The 27169-nt window shown below is 40.5% G+C and overlaps 1 protein-coding gene and 1 long non-coding RNA gene across 2 annotated transcripts in view; one reads left to right on the plus strand and one right to left on the minus strand.

The window, feature by feature from the left end:
- Positions 1 to 27169, plus strand: part of LOC141796508 (uncharacterized) — a 64472-nt gene that overhangs the window by 10470 nt on the left and 26833 nt on the right. The window lies entirely within an intron of this gene.
- On the minus strand, positions 6743 to 25698 carry LOC141796958 (homeobox protein aristaless-like 4). The gene is made up of 4 exons (XM_074678307.1): positions 25356 to 25698; positions 15125 to 15438; positions 7657 to 7785; positions 6743 to 7063 (listed from the first exon to the last, which is right to left on the minus strand). Exons 1-4 carry the CDS (start codon positions 25696 to 25698, stop codon positions 6743 to 6745), a joined length of 1107 nt encoding a protein of 368 aa, XP_074534408.1.

Raw genomic sequence — 27169 nt, forward strand, 5'->3', positions numbered from 1 at the left:
CAGAACTGAACCCCTGGAACTTAACCTGAGAAATACTGAGTCAGAAGTTTTGTTGAAGGGAGTCTACAAAAGTTATTGATATAGCATTTTATATTGATATGATAAAGATAACAGAGGAAAGTGCTTTTGTAGTTCAGTCTTTGTATTCAAAACTCTGAAGCTGGACCTCTCCACCCTTCCATTGTTGTCCTTCTGAAGATCTCCAGTTTCAGCTCCAGGCCTTTGCTGGTGACAGCAGCCTTCTCTTAAGTTCCTTCGTTCTCGTGCGATCGCACAGTGCTCCAGTTAAACTCTTGCACAACTGTGGAAAAGACGGCAATTGTTGCTGGGAGCGAGCAGAGATGGGAGCGCTCCAACATTCTTTGAAGGGCAAAGACCACAGAGATGGCAAGATGTGAATTGGCACAGGTTATCCTTTTTTTCCTGGCCATGCCTCCCCTTTTGTCTAACGTGAGAGTTGTTCAAAGTGGTCGCTCCCTCTGTGGATGAGCTGCAGCACAGGGTTTGAAAAGAAGAGCGGATTGATTACAGACATCGTTTTTTTGTGTTGGAAATAAGTTTTGAATTGATTATAAATGTTTTTTCTGGGGACCGTTAGGTTGCATGATTGAGCTCATATTGCAAAAACAAAGAACATCTGTGTGAAAGCATTTTGCATACTGTATTGCATGTCAGCTTCCTCTGGCCGTGGCCGTAGCTGGACTGTTTGCTAAAGACCACCTGGAGATACTTAGGGCCAATTCAAACTATTAGGCTTAACTCTGGGCCTAATGGCTTGGACGGGGCATCCCATCTGGAAGCTGATGATGCGAGACAAAGAATGGGATCACATATCATCCACTTTCGACACACACATACACAAACACACACACACACTCATATTAAACAAATATAAATGTTGAGTCCTTTATGTTTTGAGTATTTTCAAAATGTGTATATTCTTTTGTCTAATTTTGACACATTTTAACTGAGCAGCAGTTAGGAATGAAGATTTGATTCAGCTTTTACACGTGTTTGTTGAATATGAAGCTTAGTTCAGCAACTCCAACGCCTATCTCAGCAAAAAGTCCAGAAACAGCCTGCCTCAGTACAGAGATAAAAAAAAGGAAATATCTAGCAGCACCTTTTAAAGCTGAAAACTGCATGTAAAAAAATGCATTTAGAGTTATTAACTGAGTATGAAACGGAGAGAAATTTGAATGGACGCCCTTTAGTGACCTAATAAAGCAGACCTATTCATAATCAAAAACGTAGACTGTAAAAATACAACATTGAGATTGATATATTTATAAAAGTTTCTCAGAGCATTTGGAACAAGCAATTCATATTTTTATTATAGGAAATAAAATGCATAAAGATATGCATAGTGTAAGTGATAAACCAGTGTTGGTTTTTCAATACCGGTGCTGATCATAGGAGAGCAAGTGGGTTGATAGCAAATTTACGATGTTGTATATATCATGTTCTGTTTTTTTTTTATATGCAATTAAATCTTTATTTAATCCATGATTCTGTGCAGATTTTAATCTATTTTACTTTTTTTTCAGCCACCAACTTGTTTTAAATGGACTCTCAACGAATTTATGAAACAGAAGAAAAACACAAGGTTAAATTTAAGTTTCAGAATAAGAATGATATTATTATATTATTGATATTATTCTGTACGTCAGCATAATTAACTTTTATGTTTTTGATTTTATGAGGCTGCCTGCAGTGTCTGCAGACATTATATTTTTAGTCTTAGGAGCGTAATTATTGATTGATGTCGGTAATAGTAAAATGCCAATAACCAGCCAGACTGGTTCATAAGTCTGTCGCTACACAAAATGCAAAATTTAAAAACAGATATGAAACACCCAGAAACCTGAAGATTCAAAAACTGACACAGTGTAAAATATTCTTAAGGAGTACAACAATACAAAAGAATTAGAAAATGTGATAAAACAGATCTCAGAACACAATTTCCTTACTCTAACTACCTCTGTTTCACTTTATTCTGGAGATAAATATTTGTTTGCATGATTAATGTTCATTAGAGACTGCCATAATAACTCTCATTACAAGCTTAACTACTTCTCCTTAGTGGCATACTTTGATATTGGCCATGCAACAAATACCTACAGATCTCTGTCATCAGATTTTGATGGAAATGTTCATTTATTTATTTATTTATTTATTTATTTATTCATTTATTTAGTTAGTTAGTTATTCAGCTATTTTGTTATATTGTTGTAGAAGTTTCACCATTTGTCCTGATTGCAAATCCACTTTACCTTTTTACGCACTGTTAAAAGAAACTGTGAACCCTGAACCTTGAACTTTTTCACTTTTGCCCTGCCAAAGTGAGAGTAGACTGTCCAAAAGGAAAATATGAATAAATAAATTACATATTATAGAAATAAAAATGTTGAAATTTGAAAAAACAAAACAAAACAAAAATAACTCAATTGCTGTTCTAGCTTTTGCAAACAGTGTGATTTCGAATTGGTCAGAGATGAAAATGAATAAAAACAGTTTAAGAGCCTTTAATAAAGAACCAATAAAAACTCTGTCAGCTGTTGGGGATTTATTTATTTCAAATTCAGTTCAAACTTTCATAAACATAAACTGAGAGTTACTTTTTTACAAACCATTCTGCGCCCCAACAACAGATCTCAAAGATGCTGTTCATGGTGCCAAATGTGGACGGACTCAAGAGACAGTTCTGAGCTCAAACACAAAACCCCTCGCCTCTGTCTCATCAACTATGCAACAAAAAGAGTTTCTCCAACACTGTGAGTGCAATAACTTATTGCAATGGCACATTACATAAAGTCACAATCAGAAATACAAATACTGGATTAATATACAAAAAGAAGCTGCTTAAAGCCATAAAGAAAATTAGAAAGCAATATTCAACCTCTGTAAAAGTCTGTAACACCTCTTCAGAAAAACACACAGAACATTATTTTACATTTCTTTGGCAATATCACTGTAATACTTCATCGGTTTATCTCTGGAGGTCTATATTTCAACAAACAAGCAAAACAAATGTACAAGAAAAACAAACTATCTGTATATTTTTCATATGTACAAAATATGACATAACTATGGACTTCAATCACTTCAGTAGTATCAACATGGACGGAGCTGCAGAGGAGGGAAGCGCAGAGGGAGGGAAAAACGCAACAAAGTGGGAATTAACTCTCACATGTAGTCATGCGAAAAATTTCACCAGACCGCATCCCATTTTAATTTTGACATTTTGTTTTTGATTTCTCGTCCCAGTATCCAGCACAGTCTATATTAGTTCAGAATGTTCCCCCTATTGTTTCAGAGGCTTTTGTCTTTTTGTTCAATACAATTTGTTCAAGCTGTGGTCAAAACTCTCTCTGTGTGGGATATATTTATGACAGGAACTCTCACATCAACATAACCATCATAGTGTCATCTCATTTACACGAGGGATCAGTTTGAGGCCAACATCCATCTGTTTGGTCATTATGAGGATTTAAATGATAATCAAGGTTTTAGTATTTTCCTTACAAATAAATTTCTAAGGGGGCATTGACGTGGAGAAAAACCTACTCTGGATGCTACAGCCAAGCAGTATTAGGGATCTCTGATACCCATTCCAAATGTCATACCCTAGACTCACTTTATACTTACTTTATTCTTTAAAATGCTTTTCTTAAGGAAATTTTTGCTTACTTCAAAGTCTGGTATGATATGGTCATTGAAGGAACTTTTACCATAGCAGTGAAATGCACAAAATGACAGACAGCTTTTAAGTCAAGTGATTCCAAAAACCAGAGAATCAACATTTTTGTTGTATTTAAAGAAGGACGACACACATACACCTCCCATTTAGGTGAAAAAGTGATGCCAAAATAAAGCTAGCATAAAGCTAGGTGAAATCTTTGGGGATTTGGAGTCTGAGTCTGTATTGAATCTTGAATATTTGCATCCAAACCAAAATGTATGTTAAATTGGCAAAGTCCCAGCACAGACCTCATGTTGTGTTGGTCTGAAAGCAGAACCTTGTGTTTGTTGAAGTTGGCTAGTTACGACCATAGATGCTATATAAAGTGGACAGTGTGGTTCCGCCATTAACCATTGTACAGTTTTGAAGCCAAAATACCCCCGTCACAGGCACAGCAATTGGTAGCAGTTGTGAAGCCAGAGTCTGCGCAGTAGAGGCTGTGAGGGATTCTGGGAGAATCTGAGTGGAGCTGAGTGACAAAAATAATACTTTTTTTTTCTTACAAGAGTCTAATCACTTCTTGATTCTACCTCCCGCCACATTTTACAATCCCCGAAAAAAAATTACACAAGAACGGTAGCTGACGATCATTGTCAAACATGGACTGAAAATGAAATTCTTCAGAAAAAAAAGGACCTGAATACAAGACAGCCAAATGGTATCTTCAAATCACCACAACAATCAGACATGAGAAACATTTCTACGAGGTGTATTATTTTTTTAAAGTTTGACCTCAGCCCATCTGGAATGACTGGAGAGCCAGATTTTTACCTATTTTACCTATACCGCAGCCAGCCACTAGGGGGAGCAGTTTTTGTGGCAACCTCACTTCAAGAAGACATCCTTTTTTTTGTCTATGGTTATGACTGTATATCCCATATTTTAAATCACATAACCCACAAAAACTACAGTTCTACGGAAAAGACAAAATGTTAATTGGCACGATAAAAACTAACCCACACTTGGTTCGAGAAAAATTTGAGGCACATTTAAATTTCAAGTTAGACCCAAGTCTCATCTCTTGATTAAGAAGAGGTGAACATCATGATTGTTATATATCAGTTGGACTGTAAAAAGGGATTCAAATCCTTTGGTATCACTTTTGGAGAGCTGACATGCCGTCCTTCTTTCTGTTTGTAAAATAATATAAACGAATTTCCAGTTTATTATATTATAATTGACATGAAAATGGGTTTAGAGTGTTTTAAACTTAATAATAACATTTGGATGTTCTTGGTAACGCTTCAGCAGTGTTTAATTTGCCCCATATAAGATCAGTGGGTGTGATTGGCTTGTCTCTGTCTGTCCACTATCAAACGAAAGGACCAAATGCATCTGCCTCATTCTTCAGGCTCTCAGTTTGTAGCAAAGACATTTTAAAATGTCTCATTGGGTTTCAAGGGATTTGATTGTTATAAGTTGGGATTTTTCACTCGCTTTGCATGAATCAATACTGAAAACAGTTGTTAGTTGCAGTCCAACTCTCAAACAGGAGGCACACATACAACAAATGACCACTTGTGAGAAGCAGCAGAAACAAACTCTCCTGCCTTCATCCTCACAGGGGGAAAGAAAACAGATATGTAGCCCAGCGGGCGTCATGGAGAGATCAGCCAAAAAGACTAATGAAGCCTGTCTCTAGCCTCAGCCGGCAGCCCAGCTCTGGTGACAGGCTTATTCCAGCAGGGTAACACACAGAGACACCCCTGCAATCACTGGACATACTCACCACATTCCTGCAGTCCAGCTCTAATGTCACCACATTACCTAAACATTACAGAACGCTCGGTTGGGGCCACTGATTTGGCCTGCAGTCTCTGGCATGTGACGGATCCTGTGAGCGAGCAACAAATCCAGGAGTCATCTCGGCTGAGCCCTCGTCTATCGAATTGATTATTACAGCGTGTGGAGCTGTTTGTGCAGTGTGTCCTCACTCTGAACACTGTGATGTAGTGCGGTGTTGCAGGCCAGGACGGCTCACTTTGATGCTAATTAACTGTGTCTATTCCTGTTGGTTGCTGATTGAAACTGGCGTGGCTAGTTGGTGTCGAAGGCTGCTGCTGTGCGTTGCTGCGCCTCGTCTGCCTGTGGAGACGGAGTTTCCTGTAATCTGAGGCCTGAGCCCTGCAGGGGAACCTGTGGGGGCAGCCCTGGGGGAGGAAATGACACGTTGGTTCTAAATTGCTGCCAATCCAATGGCTGCTGTCCTCTTCCTCCTGGGGTAAATTGGCACAGGCTATGTGTCTGCTTGTCCACGCTTTTGCTCAATTAGTCTCTGTTCACTTGTTGCATTCAACCTCTGTCCTTTTTTTGCATGAAAGCCCACTGCAGGTCCAAGATGAATGAATGTTTTCTTTCATAACCAATTATTGTTTGCTTTAGTGGTGCAGTTAGTGACAGAAAAGAAACTCTTAGCACTTTGTTTGTCTCTGAGCTCACTCTCACTGAGAGGCCTCTCCTTAAACTGGATTTTTTAATCTCATTTACGCAGTGTAGGAGGTCAGTTATATGTTTTTAAAAATAAGGCAGAGTGTGTGGCATGAAAAGCAGGAAAAAAAGGAAAATAATTCGTCTTGAATAAAGATGATAAGGTTTCTTTTGGTGCTGAATTCCTGTTTTCAAGGAAAGTGTTTTGTAAACCATTTAATTTTTTGCTTATCTAACTGAAACCTGTCACTATCATGTGATACCCAGTTCATCAGGGACTCAGCCCCCGTGTTTCAGTGAGACCTGAGAGATCAAGGAATCAAAAATGGACACATCTCCTCGCGCACTTTGTATTTTTCTCGTTTCAGCATCTGCTGATTGTCACAGTCACAGCCGTTATCTTGATTGTGTTATAACAGCCTCTGTTATCTCCAGTCTCTCCCTGTTCATTTGACCTGCGTTATCATTAGTGCTCTCAGAAAAAACTCCCTCCCACCCCTTTCAGCTCGAGCCAATGGCTGCTCTGGCGAGGAGGGCCATATGGGGGCAGGGTGGAGGAACCAGACTGGGACATCATGTAGCCCAGGAGATGGCTGCACTGTGTTCCTTGGCCTTCATGCGCAGCGCAGCTATGCTGGAGGACTTGCGGTCTGGATCAACATTGAGATCATAGCCGTTGATTCCCCCGCCCATCCCAGGACCTCCAAAAAGGCTGCCCATGTGTGTCTGTCCCATGTGGCTGCTGCTCGGGCTTGGCACACCAAGGAAGTCAGAAACGCCTCCTGGACCGTGAGGGTGAGGCGGCATGCAGGAGGGAACGGAGTCACATGGCACCACGCAGCCGGGCACTGGAGATGCTCCGCTGCTGCTTCCGATCCATGAAGGGTTCTGGATCTGTGGGTAAACAGCAGTGATTGTACTCTAAAGTGACTCTTTGGATGTATAAAACAGTGTCACAATAAGAAAGAAATCAACAAAGAATCCTCCTTGATGAATGTTGGATCATTGTTGAGCTCTGCGGTTCTCTTTGAGGTCCTGGATCAGTCTAAGTGCTCCCAAAGTATCTAACAAAATGTAAAAACCAACTGTTCACTCTCTTCCCCTCTTCAAATGGCAGATGGAAGGATCCAGAAACCTCAGATTTAAGAACATAATTCAGCATTGAGCTGCCCAAGAGCAATATATTTCCCTCAGGTTCCTGCAGACCAACAGTAAAACTTAAAGACTTTTCATTCAGTCTTCTGCTTAAGAAGTTTATATTAACATCACTCTAGTTAAGTGATCATTTTACTTTGCTGTCACTGGATCTACAACTGATTTCTGTTTTCTAACTATTTTCCCAAATCAACTTCAAATTGTTGATCACAAAACCTGTTTCCACTGCTCCCTCAAGTGGCCAAAATAAAGCACTCATTGCAAATGGCTTTTAGAAGTGTTAATAAGTGTGTGACATGAGATTATGATTGACTACTTCCCCCTGTCTTTACCTGTGCATAGTTCTCAGGCCGTGTCAGTAGTGGCAGCTCGTACGCAGTAGAGAAGTGTGTTCGGACCTGTTGCATCTGGCCAAAGCGCTCCCTCTTCCTCCACTTGGCTCTACGATTCTGAAACCACACCTGGAAAGAAAACAGCACATCAGGAAAATACTTAAAAATGAAAGCCAAACATCCACCTAACAGAACTTTTGTATCATTTCCAAGCTAGCCTTTATTGCTCTCATGTTGCGGGAAAAACTTAAGACCTGGCTGAAAGAGAGGCCATCCCTTCCTCCGAGCAAGACGAAGTAAGAAATTCAGCCACATAAAACGGAGATAGTGGAGCAAATAAATTCTGCAGCACATGAAAGTCAAGGCCCAGGTTTTAAGACTTGACGTGTCTTTAAAGTGCCGTCCACGCCGAGCTATTGATGTGAAAATGGTGAGTCTCCCCCGGTGCTGCACGTTTCAGCTCCTCCCTTTGATACACGGGCGTCTGCCTCCCTTCAGGCTGCCAGCGTCGACAGATCCACATCTGGACCTGCAGCCATTCATAAATCACTCAGAGAGGTGCGCTCTCCCCCACATGTCAGCGCAGTGGGATACAGCGGGGAATCCCTCTGTATCATCCACTGAGCAGAAGTTCAACTTTTGACCAAGAATATGCGCTCCTCGGTATGTCCTTGAGATTATTAAGTTTTGATTGCTGCAGATAAAAAGGCTCTTCATGGTAGTTTCATCCTGTTAGATTGATAGCTGTGCTGCTTTGCAGACAGGTTGTATTTTCAGTACCTGCTGACAGACCAAGTGCAGGCTACTTAAGTCACCTTTCCTAGAGCTGTGGAAGAAATTAAAGGGGGGCAGGAGTGAAGACTTGAAGACAGGATCTTATGAGCAAGTAATGCAGATATGCAGCGTGAAATTCACTGGATGCTTTCTGCTGAAGTCTGCAAGTTTTCTGTCGGTGCTGTGCAGTGTCGTCATCTCTGCATTTGTCTTTTCCACAGCACAGATGACACTTATTGCCTGTTTGTTGTCTTTTTTCCCTTATTCTGCATTTTTTCTGTTCTACTTCTAGTGTCATGTTCCTCAATATCTGATGAGATATACGCTTTTAAAGGCCGAATTCTAAACTGAATTTTAACTCCAAGGAAAACAATCTGTTTAAAATCAATCACAGACGCCAAACCTTTCATCATTCCAGCTTCTGAAATACGAGAATTTACTCTTGTGCCTCCACAAACTAAATTATCTTTTACATTTGGAGATGTCATGCTATCTTTGTGCTCTGTTTTCTGGTATCCATTAACAGTTATCTGGATTATAACAAATAAATTGTTCATTAACTTGAAACACAATAGTCAGTTTTAACCTAAGACAATATGAAGTTGTCATGAAAGAGGATTTTTATGACGTTAAGTTCAGCACAAAGCAATATCTGCCTGTTAGTGCAATCAGATTAAAGCTAATGAAAAAGATTGATATCAAAAACAAAATATGATTGAAGAAATGATTCATAATGAAGATATTCAACATTTTAGGATAATTTTTTTTTTGATAATCCAGCAGTAGCCATCTCCATTTCTTTATTCATCAGCTGTCGCTTTGTTTTCCACACAACAGTCACATCTCCATGCAAGAGAATAGAGGATTAAAGTGGGACAGTGGGTGTCTTTACATGTTTATCTGTATCTGTTTTTTGGACGTCTGAATCTTCTCCTCCCAAGAGAGAAAGAGAAACTTCTTCAAAGAGAGATCTTCTTCGACACAGGGGTTTAAACTTGGGTTGTGGGTTGATTCCCAGCCCAATCAGCTTGTGGTTTCCACAGTCCCTGACATGCAATTTCCCCCAGTCACCATCTGCATATCTTCACTCATGGCTCTACCCATTTTCTTCAAGTCATCCAATGAGATAAAATAAGTTAAACATGCACACAAAGCTTTTCTTCCTTTACTGGATCATTTTCAAAGGGAGGACTTCCTCTGGCACGTTTAGCTGTTGCCTGTTTTTCTGCGAGAGGCTGACGTAAAGAAAAGTCATCTGACATTCCTCAGGTCAGCTGGTGAGATGAGAGGACAGCTCACCCTCAAAGAGCTGTAAACTGATATCTGAGGTTGTGGCTGAACCCCAATGTCAAGGTGAGGGTTATTGCCCTTTGAATTATCTCATAAGTTTGGAGAGTGGCTTAGGGTCTCTGTTATGACCCCCCTGAGGATTGTGAGTCTATTATTGTTTAGGGTTTTTCTTTGGTATTGTGAGCTCATGACATCCTCGGTTTCCAACCACAGACCTCATCACAAAAGCCAAATGTCAACCTGGTTTGTGCTCCTAATGCATGGCTCTGATGGAGCTCCTTTAAATAATGACAAAACGGTATCTGTAAGATGAATCGATCTTTTTTACAACAAATATGATCTTCAAAACCTCTTCTAACAACCAGCACACTTACATAAGTTTTTAACCATATGTAAGGTTGTAGCCCAGATATTGAGGTCAAATTTTGCAACATGATCAAACACTATCTTTTTTGATTGAATTTAAAAATGTACCGATAAGTGCATAATTGTGGTCATAGTTATTCTCTTGATTAGTAGATTCTAGCATCATTCAGTATGGATCAAAATAAAGATCTTGTTTGTCGTGTACGCCAGGGATTCTCAAACTTCCATAGCCCATGGACCCCTTTCAGGCAAGACACTGTTCCTAACACCCTCTCATTATTGTAACATTGATGAGCATAAAAATACAATGTAATACGTGTGCTATGAAGTAGTTTGCAACAAAAGAATGAGGCCACATTTATGCTTTCTAAGTAATTCTGTGACCTTTGAGAAAATGTTGGTTCCAAAGTGTTTTGAGGTTTTGTTTTTTCTATCGTTGTGAACTATGAAGTGATCGACATTTCACGATCAAACCAGAATTGATCTCATGGTGCAAAACTAAATTTGGCAGGTGTATTGTAAAAAAAAAAAAATAGCTCATTTTATTACAAGAGATCCCAGTTTGTTGATATGCTTTTTCAATGATATTGCACACTTTTACAACCATTTTTAAATTACTCCACAGACCCCTGACTCCTGGGGGTCCTTGAACCCCACTGTGAGAATCACTGGTGTAGGCAACAGAGGTTTTTTGTTCATTAGAAACATCAAAAGCGCCTTTTGTTTGACTTTAAATTCCAGGAAACATCAGGTGATGTATTAACATTAGGGTTGTACGCTGGGTGCTTATTTGTTGCTGCCAGCAACAAATAGCTTTGGCAGCTAAGCTGCAAAGTGAATGGCTTCTTTCTGCACCATGAAGGAAAACAAAACATTTGATTTTGAAAACTCCAAGACAGCCCTGTTATTGACTCAAAAGTAACATGTACTTCGCATCAAACAGAATTAAAATATCCCCAAAATACCTCAAGTTAGAGCTGTCGATGAGCTAAGCATGCAGGTGCAGCGATGCATCTCAAAAGTCAACAGAGCTCTGTTTTGTAGTGTGTGATTTACCACAGACCCATGGAGTACGCTCAATCAGAACAAGACGTCATAACAGAATTTGAGGGAATTTTATATTAATTGCACCTATCTGGTCATATACTTAAATAAATATGAAACAATTTTTATAAGCAGACATGCATGTAAATAACTCTAATGCAATATTTTCAAATCAAGTTGATATCGGGAAAAACCCTGAAAACTTACAACATTTCCTGAAAACTTGTAGAAAAATTCACTTAAGTTGACGGCAACAAAAGCCTGAAAATTTCTCACAGTTCCAAGCTTAAATTACTAGAATTTTCCAACTCTTGTGCTATCCTACTTGAAACTGTTTGGAAATGCAAAATAAAACCCTGAGTTTTAAACACAGAATCAATAAGTGATTGATAATAACAAACTTTACAAATTCAGCAGTCATCAAGATTAAAGAAACGCATGCTTGTCTGACTAGTCTACCTGATACTGATTTTGAAGTTCAGTGATCCAAAAATACACATTTATGTCTCATGCATGTAAGTTGAGTAATTTAATTACTTTGGTTGTTGCGTGCACCAACTTTGGCTGTGATTATAACTTCAGGCGATGATGCATCAAGATTGAGAAAGTCAAATGCAACATTTGGACCCAGGAGATCCTTGCTCCTGTCTTCTGTGACACTAAAATATGTTTACCAACAAAAGCAACATACTATTTCAGGATGTTTTGTTTGACAATATCAAAATCAGAATTGTTTGTCAAAAATCCATTTTTGTTTTCAAATTCAAATTTTTCATTTCAGTATTTTTTTATGAACTGGATGGGAAAATAAGTTACCACTTTTCTCCAGCAGAGGGTGAAATGTTTGTCTCTGACTCATGTGATGTGCATTTTATTGGAAAATATGGCTCCTGATGGTCTGTAGACATCATCATCATAATTTAACTTCTTCACATAGTCTGGTTGCAAAAATTGTAAATATCAAGGAATTGCAATTTAAATTGAATCAGCACCCCAAAAATTGTAATCGTAATTAGATCTAATCGAAAATCGTGAGAATAGCATATCGTCCCAGCCCTATACCCAACTCACATCAGCTAACTTTACTCATGTTATAACAATCCTCCTTTTTCATCTCAAACCATGGTTTCCTACTCAACCTAACCAAACAGAGACTGTTTACTGTCTGTCATGGTGTGTTGTGTCATTTGGAGATTGGTCATATACATTACTCTTCTTTGAGTCATCGCTGCTCAACATGTTCAGTCTTTAAGTCATGAGGACATGTCCGGAAAAGCTCTGTGACTCACATCTAACATATAACACAGGAGGAATCTTCAAATCTCCACCTTCCTTTTTAAAGTTAATCTTCCATCAGTTTAGGACCTATCATCTCTTTTGTGATGGCTTAACATAACTCGCCTTTATCCTCCTCTCTTAATCTTTTCCTTGCACTCCCACCCTGCTGCCCAAGTTCAGCCTCTTCTTTCTCTCCAGCCCCTCACCCCTCTGCCGACCCCTTCTCTCCCTCCATGTCTCTTTCTCTCCTCCCTCCTCCCTTTTAAGTCACCGAGGGGAAGTGGGGATATTGGAAAGTGAGATGGGAGAATGTTCAAACTGGAGCTTGTTTTCATTTCATGTTTAATTTCCTGACGCCTAAGCCCTTGGCTTTCCGCAGCTAACCTCTCTGACCTTTCGGAGGCGTGCAGACAAGAGCAGCCGGCCGAGCATACACATACACACACAGAAAACACACACATTTACATACCATGTTGTATACAAAATTTAGAATCTGTCTCTAACAAATGCATTCTGTGGACCCAGTGGCTCTCGCACACTTACTGGAACCTTCTCTAAACAAGCAAACAATGCCTGAGCTCATATGTGCCCCTTGTCTTGGTCTCTGAGTACTGAGTGTGTCATGTTTCACAGAGGGTTTGCTCTCCATTGCTTTGCCTTTGAACGGCAATAGGAATGAGAGCGAAGCCAAATAGTTTGGCAAGGAGATCATTCAGGGAACATTATGAAGTCAGATGTGTCCTTTGCTGCTCTGCGTCTCTTATTCCCAAACTTCTAAAAGTCGAGCTTCATTAGAAAAGAAAACCAGTGATGTTTTTGAACAAGTAGAATTTCAATTAACTTGGAGAATTGTTATTGTCACTCATATTGATCAAAAGTGGCCCCTCCTCTGTGAAACGCTGAAAAGGGACCATATTTACCAACTGCAAACACTTACAATCCTCGTTGATTTTCCCCAAACAGACATCTGTGAGGAAGGTGGCTCCGCGCTCTCAGAGCTCAAAGTGCTTGGTGGTGATACAGTAATTGCTAAAGACGTTGACAGCAAAAGGCAGCTTACAGAGCCATTAAAGAGCTTTATTTATGCTCTGGAGCCAGCAGGCCGAGTGAGAGAGGAAGAGGGAAAGAGGGAGGGCAGAGTGCACAGCTCCAACCACGGCTTTGAAGTCCAGCCGTCTCACCTCATCTCTGTCATCCAGGACGGCGGCGATTGATAGACTGCCTGGGCACTCACTTACACACAGACGCCTCCTCCATAAAAAGGGAGAAAGAAGGCTGTGTGCTGAGGTTCAAGTCCGAGGCTGAGAACTAATTGTGCTAAATAAACTAGTGGTAGCAGAAGTCGCATATGGGATTGTGCAAAAGTGCAGCCCTGCTTTATGAGGACATTGATCATGGAGCTGAGGATGAAACCGTAGGACCCTGACACTGGCAGAAACCATCTGTACTCTGACTTTCAATGGCTGTTGTTTCAGAGATGAAAAGGATTCACCGATCGCTTGCCAAGCCTGGAGTGCCCCTTGATATTCAACAATTGGATATCCCTGGACTTTGTCTTGATGGACCTTCAGATGAAATTGTGGGCTTTAGTCTTGATTGCGTGCATATTTAGGGTCTGATTTGAGAAGTATGGGTCAAACCTCACAGTGACTCAACAGAGACTGTCAGATGAGGGAGGTAATTATATTCATCTGGGGAATGGATGGGCCCGTGTGAACGCAACATGAATGTACTTATTTCACTGTACCACCACAAGGACCAGACCAGGTTCTCTGTCCCTGACTGTGTCCTGGACTGTGTGTGGAAATTGAAAGTGGCATCTCAAAGTGTTTTTTATATCCTCGCCAAATAGCTTTGATGACTTTTCTTTTTTTCCCATGTTTTCCCTCTGTGCCTGCACAGTTGTGCGATGAAGCAGTTTAAACACAGTAGTGTGAGGGAGAAACCCTTGACCCCTGACCCCTCTGCAGAGCCTGCAGCATGTAAGAGCTAAGAGTATTCCCTCCGTCCCACCCATCCCACTCTGATCCAAACCTGGCAGGCAGAAAGAGAGATGGAGAACAATAGGCCTTGCTGTCTGCTGCTCCGAAACAATTTCTGTCAAACAGCCAGTCTGAACTCTCCCAGCCCTCTTTTTTTAACGCTCCCAGAGTGATTATTAGCATGCAAACATGGACGAGTGCAGTCAAACAACAACGCAGAGAGTGTCCTAACAAAGAACGGCTTCAGTCATCTGCAAAACAGCAAACTTTCATAAAGGACAAAGCTTTGCTGTGGTTGGGAAATTTTCATGATTGGGAAGGAAGAGGTCAGGTGTCAGGATTTGAAGTGACACAGTTTTCATGGAGGTGTTTTGGAGAGATGTTTGAGTCAAAAAGACATCTGATTTTAATATTAGAGCCCAATATTTTGAATTTCTTTTCGTTTAACCTCAACCGCATGAATCTTTCCAACAACTGAGATAAACCTGCCTTAGAAAGCACTCATTTGAACCCAAACACCGTGTTTTTCTGGGGCTTTTAGTTCATTTTTGCAAGTTCTATAACAAACTTAACCATGAAATGATTTGTTTAACAGCTAGTCACAGTTTTGGAGGAGTTGATGATACAGACCTTCTTAGATCAAAATTAAAGAGGTTATGACTCCGAGATAAATTTTGTTGAAGCTAAAAGCTTTGGCTACCTCGACTAAATTCAGGGTGTTTGTTTTTTCTCACCTGCACGCGAGCCTCAGTCAGGTCTGTCCTCAGTGCCAGCTGCTCGCGGGCGTAAACATCTGGATAGTGCGTCTTCTGGAAGACCTTCTCCAGCTCCTCCAGCTGGTAGCTGGTGAATGTGGTGCGATTGCGCCTCTTCTTGCCTTTGTTGCTCTCAGCCTCGCTCTTGTCCAGGGGGCTGGAAAGGTCCGAGCCTGGCCGCTCGCTCTGCCCCTTCTCGCCAGGGACCTTCAGGTTCAGGTAGCTGCCTTCCATCCCAGGAGGGTCGACGTTTTGGGGCAACTCTGACTCTGTCAGGCCACCATTGTCTTTTCCTAGAAATAGATTAAGAAGGAGATCAAATACAGAGATGACGGTCAGTCTGTTGATTTTGTTCTTTGTTTAGTCAGTCAAATACAGTTAAAGTTGGCTTTTGACAAAAAGGCTTGACACATAGCTTGTATTGCAAAGAGATGCTGTCATGTTGGAAAGAAGTGCATCCAATGAAAGATGCTTAGCATTGTGGAATATGTAAAATTGAGAGGTTATATAGTTTTTCTGTGTTTGGACATAAAAATTAAAACATTTTCATCTCTGTTGCATCAATTTTATTTATTATTCTTTTGGTAGATCTTTCCTACGCTCCTTGACTCCATGAGAGTCCAACACAAGATCTCTGGAGTGCAGCTACTCTTCTGTGATGTGGATTGGCAGTGCTGCTCAAAAACCTCATAAAACGTGTATTGGAGATTTTGGTTAAGATATAACTCTGTGGGTCTGTTAAAATACATTGAAGAGATTTGGTTTCGGTTAATGTACTGGTTTTTTGGCTTTTGAATGTGAAATTTTAGAAGAGAAAAACAGTTTAATTCCCCCTGGTGTGGTTTCACAGATAATATAAATCATATTTTTACTGTAATAATATTATTTTCTAGCAGGCTATTAAAAACAACTTTCTGAGCATTTTAGATCGGAAAAATGAACGACACATGTTGTCAATAGAAGTCCTGTAATTACTGTTACTACTCCATAATTGGAATATTCAACAGAGCAGCACTTTGTTTAAAATGTGGCTGAATAAAACCATGGTGCCTCACGTTCAGGGCAGCAAATGTGTCTGCTCATCATCACATTCCCAAACATCCACATGAAATGGCATCTACCTCAAGCTTACATCACCTCTGTAATGTTTTATGTTGAAGGTTCAAAGACCTTGTCTGAATGCAGCAAGTCTCAAAGTGGCAGAGAAGAAATGTCGTTTTCTGTTTGAAAGGTGTGTCACAACACATTGGCGAGACCTGTGACACAACCCTTAAAGGCCTCTGCCTCACATCTCTCAATCACGCCACCTGAAACCCGAGCCACGCAGAAAACCTGCTCCTTCTCCCCAGCCGGCGTAAGGCAGGCCTTGTGTATGAGGCTAACATAGCTTTACTGCACAGCCTTGCCTCCCTTTAGATGTAAACAACATTGTGTTTGTCACTTTCAATTCCGTGAGCGACCATTTTGCGACAAACCGCGCTCTGTTTCTGTCAGCGCTCGCTGGCTTTTTTGTTTCCTTTTAGGAGATGAAGAAAGCTGTCCCTTCTCCTCCAATAAACAAACATCAGTGTGAATAAATAAGCTGAAGGGCTCTGGTTGCTGGCTGGTGAGAACAGTGTGCTCTGTCAGCTGCTCTGTTTGCCTTTCCTGCGTATGGGCATGCCGTCCTGGCTGAATTGGTCTGAAACCAGCACAGGATCGTCCCCTCCCTGCAAAGAAACTGGCATTTAAGTGTGGTGTAAAACAACACACTTCTGTCCAACAACACTGACTTTGAGTAAGATTAGTTTTAGGACAATAAATTTAATAGGTATGTGCAAGCGTTTAAAAACGTCACTTTATATTTTTGCCATGAGTAATGTCAGTAACAGCCTCCTGTCATTCTCAGTAACCCAGTGCGACATGGGAAAGAGAGTTGACTCCTTGTGGCACTGGTGAGTCACTGAGCCAAGTGTTTTAGTGGTAAGTAAGATGACTAAATAGTTTCAGAGTGATGAAGCTAGGCGGAGGCTGTCTGCAACAAGCATGTTTGTTTTCATGGATTAGTGCTCCTCTGGCGAGTGTCTCCCACAATGAAATGTCAATAGTCATCCTCCCGGTGCTGCAGCAGCCCTCCTGCTCTCTGGCTCAGACCTGCCCTGACCGCGATGCTAATGGAACCGCACAGCTCGCCCAGCTGGAGTTCATGACCTCATATCACTGCAGCCCACCTGTCAGACTCTCTTACAGTCTCCACGCAGGCAGATGTTCTGACATCACCAACCCCTGCGCTGGCCCCTTATGTTAAAGCACTGTGCAATATTTTCATTCTAGCCCAGGGCTGCAATGTTAAGAAGTAAGGCAGGTCAAGTCCAGGTTCCTGTATGGCATCTGCATCAGGGAGAGAAAATGAAATTATTCCACTGAGCACTGCATATATCCGGTGAGGCAGTGGGTGCACAGATGGGGGGACTGGAGGATGGTGGGTTAGTGGGTGGAAATGTTTTATACAGAATTGTATCACTAACAATCGTGGATGTTAGACATGCACCTATCAGTCCGCCGATCAATCGGTGCAGATTTCCGTAATTTTGGGGATCAGTGATCGACCCGTCCTTGCATATGAAACTGATCTTATATATCTACGGGAAGGTCTAACAGCCAGCCATTGTTGCTTTTTGCTCTGAGACCTAAAACTCAGGACACTTTATCGCTTATTTAAGTTAAAACATGAAGATTTTGTTTCACATGTATTGTTCAATGATTTTCAATAAAATGAGACTGGAACATTGAAGGTATATGCTGTCAGTTATAAAAATAAAAAACAAAAATTGGTATCGGCCCAAATCGGTACCAGCAGGTCAGGCTTTTTAAAAATCGGTGATCAACCAGAAGATTGTGATCGGTGCACCCCTAGAGGATGTGCATGTTGAGACAGCTAAATGGCTGAGTGTAATCACCTTGACTGGTTCGCCCCCGAAGAACAAGTCGGTTAAAGAAAGATCAGAGTTGTGTTATTGTGGGCTCAAACTGCTGATTGAAAGTTGTGTCTAAAATCAGACTTCTGCCACCACCCAGGGCTGATGCTCCCATTAATGATCACTGCCATCCTATACTGTAATTTTCTACTATGATGTAAGCAATCAGAGTTGATGGATGATTTTCATAGACTGTATGATATAGACACATAGTCTCCATGATGTCACCCATTTGTTTCTGATACAGAGGTTTGAAGCCCATTGTTGTCAGAAATGCTAAACCCAACCTATTTTTGTCCAGGTTCAGGCTAAAAAGGTGGGTCTTTGGCCCCTTTCTAGAAAGCTACATGGTTCTTGCCTGGCAGTCAACTCAGCCATGCCCTTGCACGTGTGAACTTGCAAGTTTAAAAACTTTAGTAGTAGAGTTTAAAAATATTCACCCTCCATACAGTGTGTCCAGCAGAGAAACAAACGATACAGGCGCAAATTTATTTATTTTATTTTATTTTATTAAACCTGGCTGCAAAACAATATCTTTTTTGTTTGTGGTTAACTGTCTTTCTGCGGCCAGCTTCAAGCAAAACCTTGAAGAACAACAGTTTATTCAGACCGGTTACCGCTTGATGATATCAGGTGTACCGCCCAGTTTGGCAGTGACTCAATGTAGAAAATGCAGACCAGATTGTATATAGACTGTGTCTGGTAAATCTGGTGTATAATGACTCGATTGCGTGTAACCAGCACAGCCATAAGGACATGGAGAAGGAGGACCAAAGGCTAATGGTGCTAGCTTTGCTAACACTAATCCATGTTACATAACTTGCACTACATTTTGACAGTTTTCTGGGGGTTACCTAGTTTGTCAGCCAGAATTTAAGTTCCTGTTAAAAAGATTAGTAGATTATAAATTTCTGAAAAGGTCTATGAAAGTTAGAAGTGAATCTTTAGCCATAAAAACATCTCTGTCTTAAAGTTGTAGTGAAAAATTCTAAGTTATAGTTTAGCTTAAAGTTTAGCTACCATTAGCTTAGCTCATTGCAAAAGATATTTATTCGTTAAACTTGTAGTTTTTGAGCTGACATCCATATTTCTTGTCTTGACCCAAAAAACTGGAACAATTTTTTTTTTTTACATTTTTATGACTTTTACAAACGTCTTCGGAAGAATAGGAACTTTTTAGTCTAATCTGCGATGAGCTACAATAATTTGTCAAACATGAAACAGTTTTTAACCACTGGTCTACGCTGCTTCCACCTTAATAATGTTGTACAACTCTTTCTAACTGTGGCATTCAAAATGGACTAACTGTTCCTCCCCTGATTGACGTCTGGAAACACAGCCCAGTGGGCAGTTCTCAAGATTTTTTTTCCTCTGGTTTTGGACTCATAAAGACTGGAAGCATCCAGCAGGTCAATAGTTTTTCCCTCATTACAAAAACAAGAGTCATCCTGAACATCAGAGGTACTGGACTGATTTTGTGACCCCAGCAGAACTTGGCAAGTCCAGTTCCCAGTGTTTCTAACCTTTGAGCCCAGCTAAGCTTTTCTGACAGCCCTGGTGGCTTTTTGTTCACTAACCAGAAAGAAGAGACACCCGTCTTTCATCTTATACTCAGAAATACTAATAAGTACTGTTGTCAACCTATTTGTTTCAACTGCTCAGCCTTAAACAGATTTTTATCATCACCAGAATCTGCAACATCTTTCTCTTGTCTGCTTCTCCATGCTCATCTCTCTTTCTCTGTCACGCTAACCACACAGAATCCTCTGCCACAAACATCCCAGAGTATTCCCGCATGCTGAGCTGTCTTTTCTGCACCAGCTCTGCAGAACACAACCATCACACACTGCTTTCTTTCCAGAGCCAAGATTCCACTGCGCTGGCTCCAGCTTTTCTGGCATTGAGAGGAATGTGTTTTCGACTTGTTCTCTCCTCAGCATTCATCGATGTGTGTGCGCACACAAATGCATCGAAAAATCACCAGGTTGATCCTGCAATTTGCCAGAGTGAGTGTGTGACAAGCTGCAGACCTCTTCAGTTAGCTGAGGTCACATGTTTACTAGGGTCAGCAATTTAATCACTCCTGAAAACAGAGAGGAAACATCAAAGTGTAATTAAACTGGTTGTAAAGCAACAGGGCACCCTCTCAGTTTTTATGGAAAGGGACGAAGAGGGTCAAGTGAAGCCAAATAAAAGAAACACTATAAATTAGTAACCTGGGGAAGGGTTAATGACCAAACACTAAATAGAGAAGGGAATGCTTTTAAACAAAGTGCTCTGAAATGTCCGTCCTGAAACCTGACGTTAGTGTGTTACAACTGCTCTCCACTTATCACACCTTATATGGGCCAAAAACAGTCAAATATTCCATTGGCTTTGGTGACTTCTGACTCTACATTCACTTCTGGTCCGCAGACATGCTTGAGGCTATTTTATTCTTCCTGCAGCTCAGTCTAAGACCTGATGTTGACTGTTGTTTCCTCAGAGGAAGGGAGGCTCCCAGATGTTCCTGAGGAGAGATGTATGCCAGCGGCTCACGAAGGAATTCAGATTCCCTGGGAAAGCAAAAAAAAAAATCTGTCTGCTCAGCCTCAGCTCCTGATAAATTGACACGATCATGACCTCACTACTGTCAGAATACCTTCAGGTGCGGCTTGCAGATTCATATCAAAGGAAACAAAATGTTTAGGATTTTACAAGAATTTTAGGGAGATACCGGGGGAAAAAGAGGAAGTAAAATATTTCCAATGACTGGTTTTGAAAAAGAAGTGTAGACATGTGAAAGGGAAAATAAAACATCGCAGGAAAATGTATGATGCAAATGCAGTAACTAGATAATCAAAGAAGCACCAAAAAGCTAAGAATTGCAGAATATTAGTTGTCGTTTGCGAGTTTATTTCTCAATCACATTCCTGCTGTATATTAAAATCACATTTCACAAAGTCTTTTTGCATTGTTAGAGCATGAAGAGGCATCAGTTTGTTTTGCAAACAATGCCATGATAATAAAGCTGACTATCTTCTTTTTTCATGTTTTGAAATTTAAATCAACATTTAAAATAATCTGCTGCAAGCAAAATATTGTTTTACATGGATTTTCCAATCTTCACAAGTGTGCTCTTTTTAGTCAACAAGCCTATTTCCCTTTTCCAACCATAGCACTTTTCAGAGTGGCCAAATGATGTGCCATTCTGAGACTCTCACATAAAAAATAGATGATGCTAATACTCCAATTATTAAACTGATGAAAGTCATGACACAGAAGGCACTAAACCAAATCTGCACCAGCAGGTTAAAGTTTCCAAATCATGTCTTTGTTGTGGCCTTCGTGCAGGTTTGGGTTAGCGGGTGAGAGTTACCTTTCTCAGGCTCAGACAAAGTCAACGCATGCTGTTCAAGCTGCATGACAGCGGGAGCAAGAGACATACTTTCAAGTTCCTTTAACACTGTCCTGAGAGTTTAATCCTCCATGTGTCCTCTCATGCTATGGCAGGCAGATTGCTGCAGCTTTGTCACATTTTTTAAGTCAGAAATTCATCCTTTCAAACATTCAGTACTCTGTCTGATTTGTTCTGCTTCACAGACGCACGCCGGCACCATCACAGGTGTCATTCTGGCTTTCGCTTATTGTTAACATGGACACAATGTGTTAGTCATCAGGACATGCATATCCTGTTACATCACTTCCCACAGCCTTTTAAACATATATTGGAGAGCTTTATTTTGACAGGGCGCTTTTAAAACCGTGCCAGGACCTTTTTTAGGGGGTCCTGTTTTGGTTTTTGTGCAGTCTAGAAAAATGTTTTACATATTACAGGATGCGCTGATTTCCCACTGACAGGAGGAACAAAGAATTGTCCAAGCTGTACGCAATTTGCATTAAATTGTTATTTTGTGAGAAAAAGTCGAAGAGGATGCAGTGCAAACAGCGAGGACTGTAGCTCACATAAAAACTACACTGCATGGGAGTATCAACCACAGGCCTGCATTCATGATGTCTGCTTTCCAGATAGTGCCTCACATGTTTGTATATTCCTAAAGAAAGCATGATCATATTTTGTTTAGATGTTCATTTTTGTCTCTCTATGCAAAAATGTATCTGTATTGAGGGGGAAACAAAAAATACATGAATTTTGAATCCAAGTTAGCATATTCATTAAAAAATGTTAAGAGCAGAGTTCAGTGAAGCATAAGCATGTAAACAGTCCCTCACACACGTGCGGCCTTCCCAGAATCCCTCTCATTCCCCCGAGTCCCTCAAATCATTACCCAATCTGGATGTCCATTTCTGACTCACTGCTTATTTGTACAAGGTATTGTGGAGACGGGGTTATGTAAACCAGTCCCACTCTGTCATCTCAGGGACTCTCTGCAGCTTTGAGAGTTGTGATGTTTGGGGAGTATGAATAATAACTATAGGAGCCAGTAATGCACATCTGCCTCAGATTAATGCCGACCTCTCCTGCAGCGCTGACCTGCATTCCTCAGCTCTCCATCAGCTAGGGGGGGCTTTATTTCATTCATCGCTGTGTGAGCAGGTAGACGGCTCCATCCCTACATCGCTGTGGGACAGTCTCACCGCTGAACATCAAACCTGACACTACTGTGCACAAAAATGTGTTCATGCGTTCTCAGGAATGGAATACTGTTTATAGTGATTAATTTGTAATCTAAAATAATTCTTGAATACATGCACAAATTTATTTTTCTGTGAATGTATGGATTAAATAGGAACATCTGCAGGAATTTCTAAAACTTGAAACTTCTCTAACACAGATGTGGTAAAATAATTCAAGTAGATTGCTTGCTGTACATTGGAATACAGGAATGTTCGAGAAATAATTTGCAAAATATATTTATGAAATTAAAGGGAAATTAGAAAGCATGCATCAAAAACCTGTTTTACTTGAAGAAACACATAAAGTTCATATTTCTACCTTGTAATTTCTGAAGAAAGTGACCATTTTTGTATCAACACACATATTTACAGCTAAATTTTTCAATCCTTTTTTGTACGTAATTTTTATGCAGCAAGACCCTGTTTTGTTTGTGTCATTGACACCCAGACGAGAATGTGGTGTTGCCATCTAAACAGTGTTCTAGCTGAAGTTGCCACACAGAAAACTCCCTCTGGGCTCGCGCTGACTTTCAGTGTCATCACGACGGAGATAAAGCTTCAGCGTTGAGCAATATATCTCCCATTGAGGACCACACATTGGAGCACAAGCCTGTTGACGCCTGAGGCTTTGGCAGAACCCCAAAGTATCCTCCCCGGAGCCACGATGCCTTCATCTGGCTGCAACATTTTCAATAACAACAGTGCGCAGCTCCCCTCAGGGGAGGCATGTTGCATTTAATGACGGTGTTTAAACGGCTCTGTCAATGCACGTGCCAAATCGATTCAAACTTCAGCGCAGGGGTGCTCCGGTCTGTTTGGGCAAACTTTCAGGCTCTGAGAAAAAAAAAGTGACAGATCAGCTTGGAGTAAAGAGTGCCTCCAGATTTTCTCAGGAAAACAGATTACTTTTCACTTTGTGGATGTTTTTTTGGCTGCGCGTCGAGTGGCTACTGAAAAAAAGAGTTATACTGCAGGCCGAGCTGTAATTGGTCTCACTGAACAGAATCAGGGCAGTTTAATTCCACACGAGCCAACAACTAATGCTAAATTTAACTAAAACAAGATAACCATTTAGCGTGACGTATGTGAACAGCGTTCATCTAATTTTTACCGAGCTGCTCTCTGCCCGTGACCGAAAGCCTGGTGCCGATGCAAAAATATGTTTCTTTGCTGCGTATAAATTTCGATTGACACCCAATTTTAAATACAACCATACGGATATTTTCTTCTGTAAAATCCGCTTTATGATAAACATAAAGACCTGAAATGAAGAGAACGCTCAATGTTCAGCTCGTCAATAAATGATTTTTAGTGGCTCTACCAATTTAACTACAAGCTTTGAAAGTTTATTTTTGCACTATGACTTGTGGGTTTTCGGCCTGGGTTGGCTCAACTCTGCTTTCCATAATGTATTTCTCTTTTATTTAATACTCAATGTCATGTAATGTATGATGTAAAATTCATAATGCTTAGCAAACTGGACAGAAAAACGGGCTGTATTTTGTAAACAAGTTTTACAACGAATTACACGGTGACCCAGAAGCTTTAAAGCTTTTAGTTAAGCACGATATAATTTGCCAGGGCGCCTGGATAGTCGCTTAATAATTTAATTGCTTTCCTAATATGCTTTAATGGTGGATAAATTGTGCAGTTTTGGCCTACAGGTGCAGCCATTCATGAAATAAATCTGATTCGTTCTGTAGGAGAAATAGCGCCAGCCGTCCATACTTGTAAACAAAACTCTGCTGGGCCTGTGGTAGAGGTGCCACCTAAAACAGCCCGCTTTAAAACGAACTTTCTTCCTTTTCTCCTCATTGCGCATGGATTTTCTGGGTGTCTCAGAGGCTGGAGACAAAATGGTCATGGAGGAATAAATCTAAAAAATGTGTTAAAATCAGGAGTACTGTTGAACTGATCAATACCAGAGAGGAGCTGCCAGCCGTTTTGATTTGTCGCTTTGTCCTGGGAAGTGAACGTGTTTTCAGTGATTTAAATCCCGTAAGTGTATGTGAAATTATATGAACACAATATGTTTGTAGGCATATGCTATATGATTTAGTAGTAACTTCAGTACTCCTCAATCAAAACACAAACCTTGAAAATGATGGGAGGTGTATTTGGATACTTTGAGCAAGATTACAAACTTTGCTGAAAATATTATTCAACTTAATTCATAATTGCGTTTTAAAACTAATTCGAGTCAATAATTCCTCAGCGTCTTTCTTGCACACCGTATCATAATTTCTGTAGGTTTGATGTTATGCAACATATGAGCTATGTTCAATCTGGTGCGTAAAAAGTCCCATTTTTAGATTTCTGTTGCCAGAGCGCAGACGTCTCTCGTCAGTTTTTTTTATGGGAAACTGCTTTCTTTTTGTTGAAATATGAATTCATTTCACAGATCCTTCAGTTTTAAAGTTTGTTGATTGGTTCCCTGCTGGGTCCCCCTCTCTTTCTCTCTCTCCCTTCTGCGCTCCTCGCACACAGACTTAGTAACTTTCAGATGCTGCAGCCTATTACGCATGGGACCATTATTCTTCCCGTTATTACTTGCAAATGTTCCCTTGTGTCATGCATTTCCGTTCAACACAAAGCCGATGTGTCGCCTCGTTTGTGCCTCTCTCGTGCGCACTCACCATAGCAGGATAGAAGCGTCCCGTTGAGCCCGCTGTCCGGGTGCAGCTTGCCTCCCTCAGGCGGAGTTTTGCAGCTCGGTCTCTGCATGAAGAGCTGGTAGGACTTGTTGAATGCGCCCTCCTCTGCGCCATCCAAAGACTGGCACTCCGGCTGGAAAGGACTCCGGGGCTTTTCTCCGTACGGCTGCCCTTTCCCCGGGATGAACGTGGGGCTGTATTTGGTTTCAGTGTTTGGGAAAGTCCTGAACGGGTTTGCCTGGTGGTCCCTACCCTGCGCAGTAGAAGTGCTATAATATGAATCCATCGATGTCATATCGCAGTATGAGACGCACGCTGCGTTCATACCTAAAAAAAGTGATATTAAAAAAATCCACACGCTTCTTTTTTCCCTCCCCTTCCCTCTCTTAAAGACAGCAGATATTCTCACGCGCTGACAAACTCACACTGACGCTCTCGTGCACACACACTCTCACACTCTGTGCAGCATCTGGGACTGCTTAAAAAATGAATCAGATGTTTTCCAGAGACTGCAGACTGAACAAATGCTAAAAGCCCCCTGAAGGTTTGTTGGGGTAAAGAGAAATGCCTCGCTCAAGCTGATGCCGCCTCGGTAGCCTGCAGTGTATCTGACACACATACACAAACCCACGCACACACTGACACAAAGACACACTCACACACACACACACTCTCTCTCTCTCTCTTTCCCTCTCTCTCCATCCAAAGGCCCACACCGAGCTGCAGCCTGCGCTATTATGCAGCCAGTAGATATGGGAGGTCAAAAGCTTTTTTTCTGTAAACACGCGGGAGACACAACACATGACATTAATGTAATTAGAGATGAATGTGACCGCTTTGATTCTGCAGCTCATGTCTGAACACATAACCCATCACTGCTCCTCAAATCAAACTTAAGAGACTTTTTTCTTTTTGTTCCAGTCACTTTGGCTATTAATGAGAAGTTTGTGTTCTTTCAGCTTATTTCTTTCTTGGCCTGTAATATGACGTGTAAACAGATGGATAAAGTAGGAATTTGGTTCAGGCCTCAAGTTAACAAATGTTAAGCCTAAGTAAAATATAAATATTTTCTTTACACATTAATTTCAACAGCATTCAATTAAGACCTCATGTGTGAAGTCTGTCATTGCGGATAGTTTCACTTAAAATGATGGAGAATGTGTTGTAAATATAAAATTAGCTTCTGATTGTGAACAATGAGCCCAGCGTGCACGAGGAAACATTTGTCAGCGCTTGATAAATATAGTAAATACAGCCGACCCCCTCCCCTCCAAAAAAGAGAGAGGGAGAGAGAAGAAAATAATTTTTGTTGGGTTTTTTTGTTGTTGTTTTTGTTGAAATAGATAAGAGTTATTTTTGTGCTCCACATCATTCTGAAGACATGAAAAAATCTGAATGGCATAGTTTTAATCTTTCTTAAAGCAATAATAGTAACACGATGTAACTTCTTAATAATGTTAATAATGATGTTTTATTATTGTTATTATAATAATAATAATAACAATAATAATAATAGTAATAATAATATGAATAATAATAATAATATTAATATGAATAATGTGAATAATAATAATGATGATAATAATTAACTTTCAAAGGAATTATAATGAAACAGTATCACTGGTTATTATTGATGTTATTACTCACGTTAGTAATTGTCTATCTTTAATATTTAAATTCTTAATAACAGAAAAATAATTTTGATAATTGACTATGAATATTTCTTGTAGAGTGTGTTTCTTGTTGTTTCCAAATTTTTATTATTTTTATAATTATTGTATTTACTGGTTGGCCAT

This window comes from Halichoeres trimaculatus, unplaced genomic scaffold (assembly GCF_033239565.1).
Source record: "Halichoeres trimaculatus isolate MK-OKI-2021-1 unplaced genomic scaffold, fHalTri1.1 fHalTri1_scaffold_10, whole genome shotgun sequence".
NCBI classification, from domain to species: Eukaryota; Metazoa; Chordata; class Actinopteri; order Labriformes; family Labridae; genus Halichoeres; species Halichoeres trimaculatus.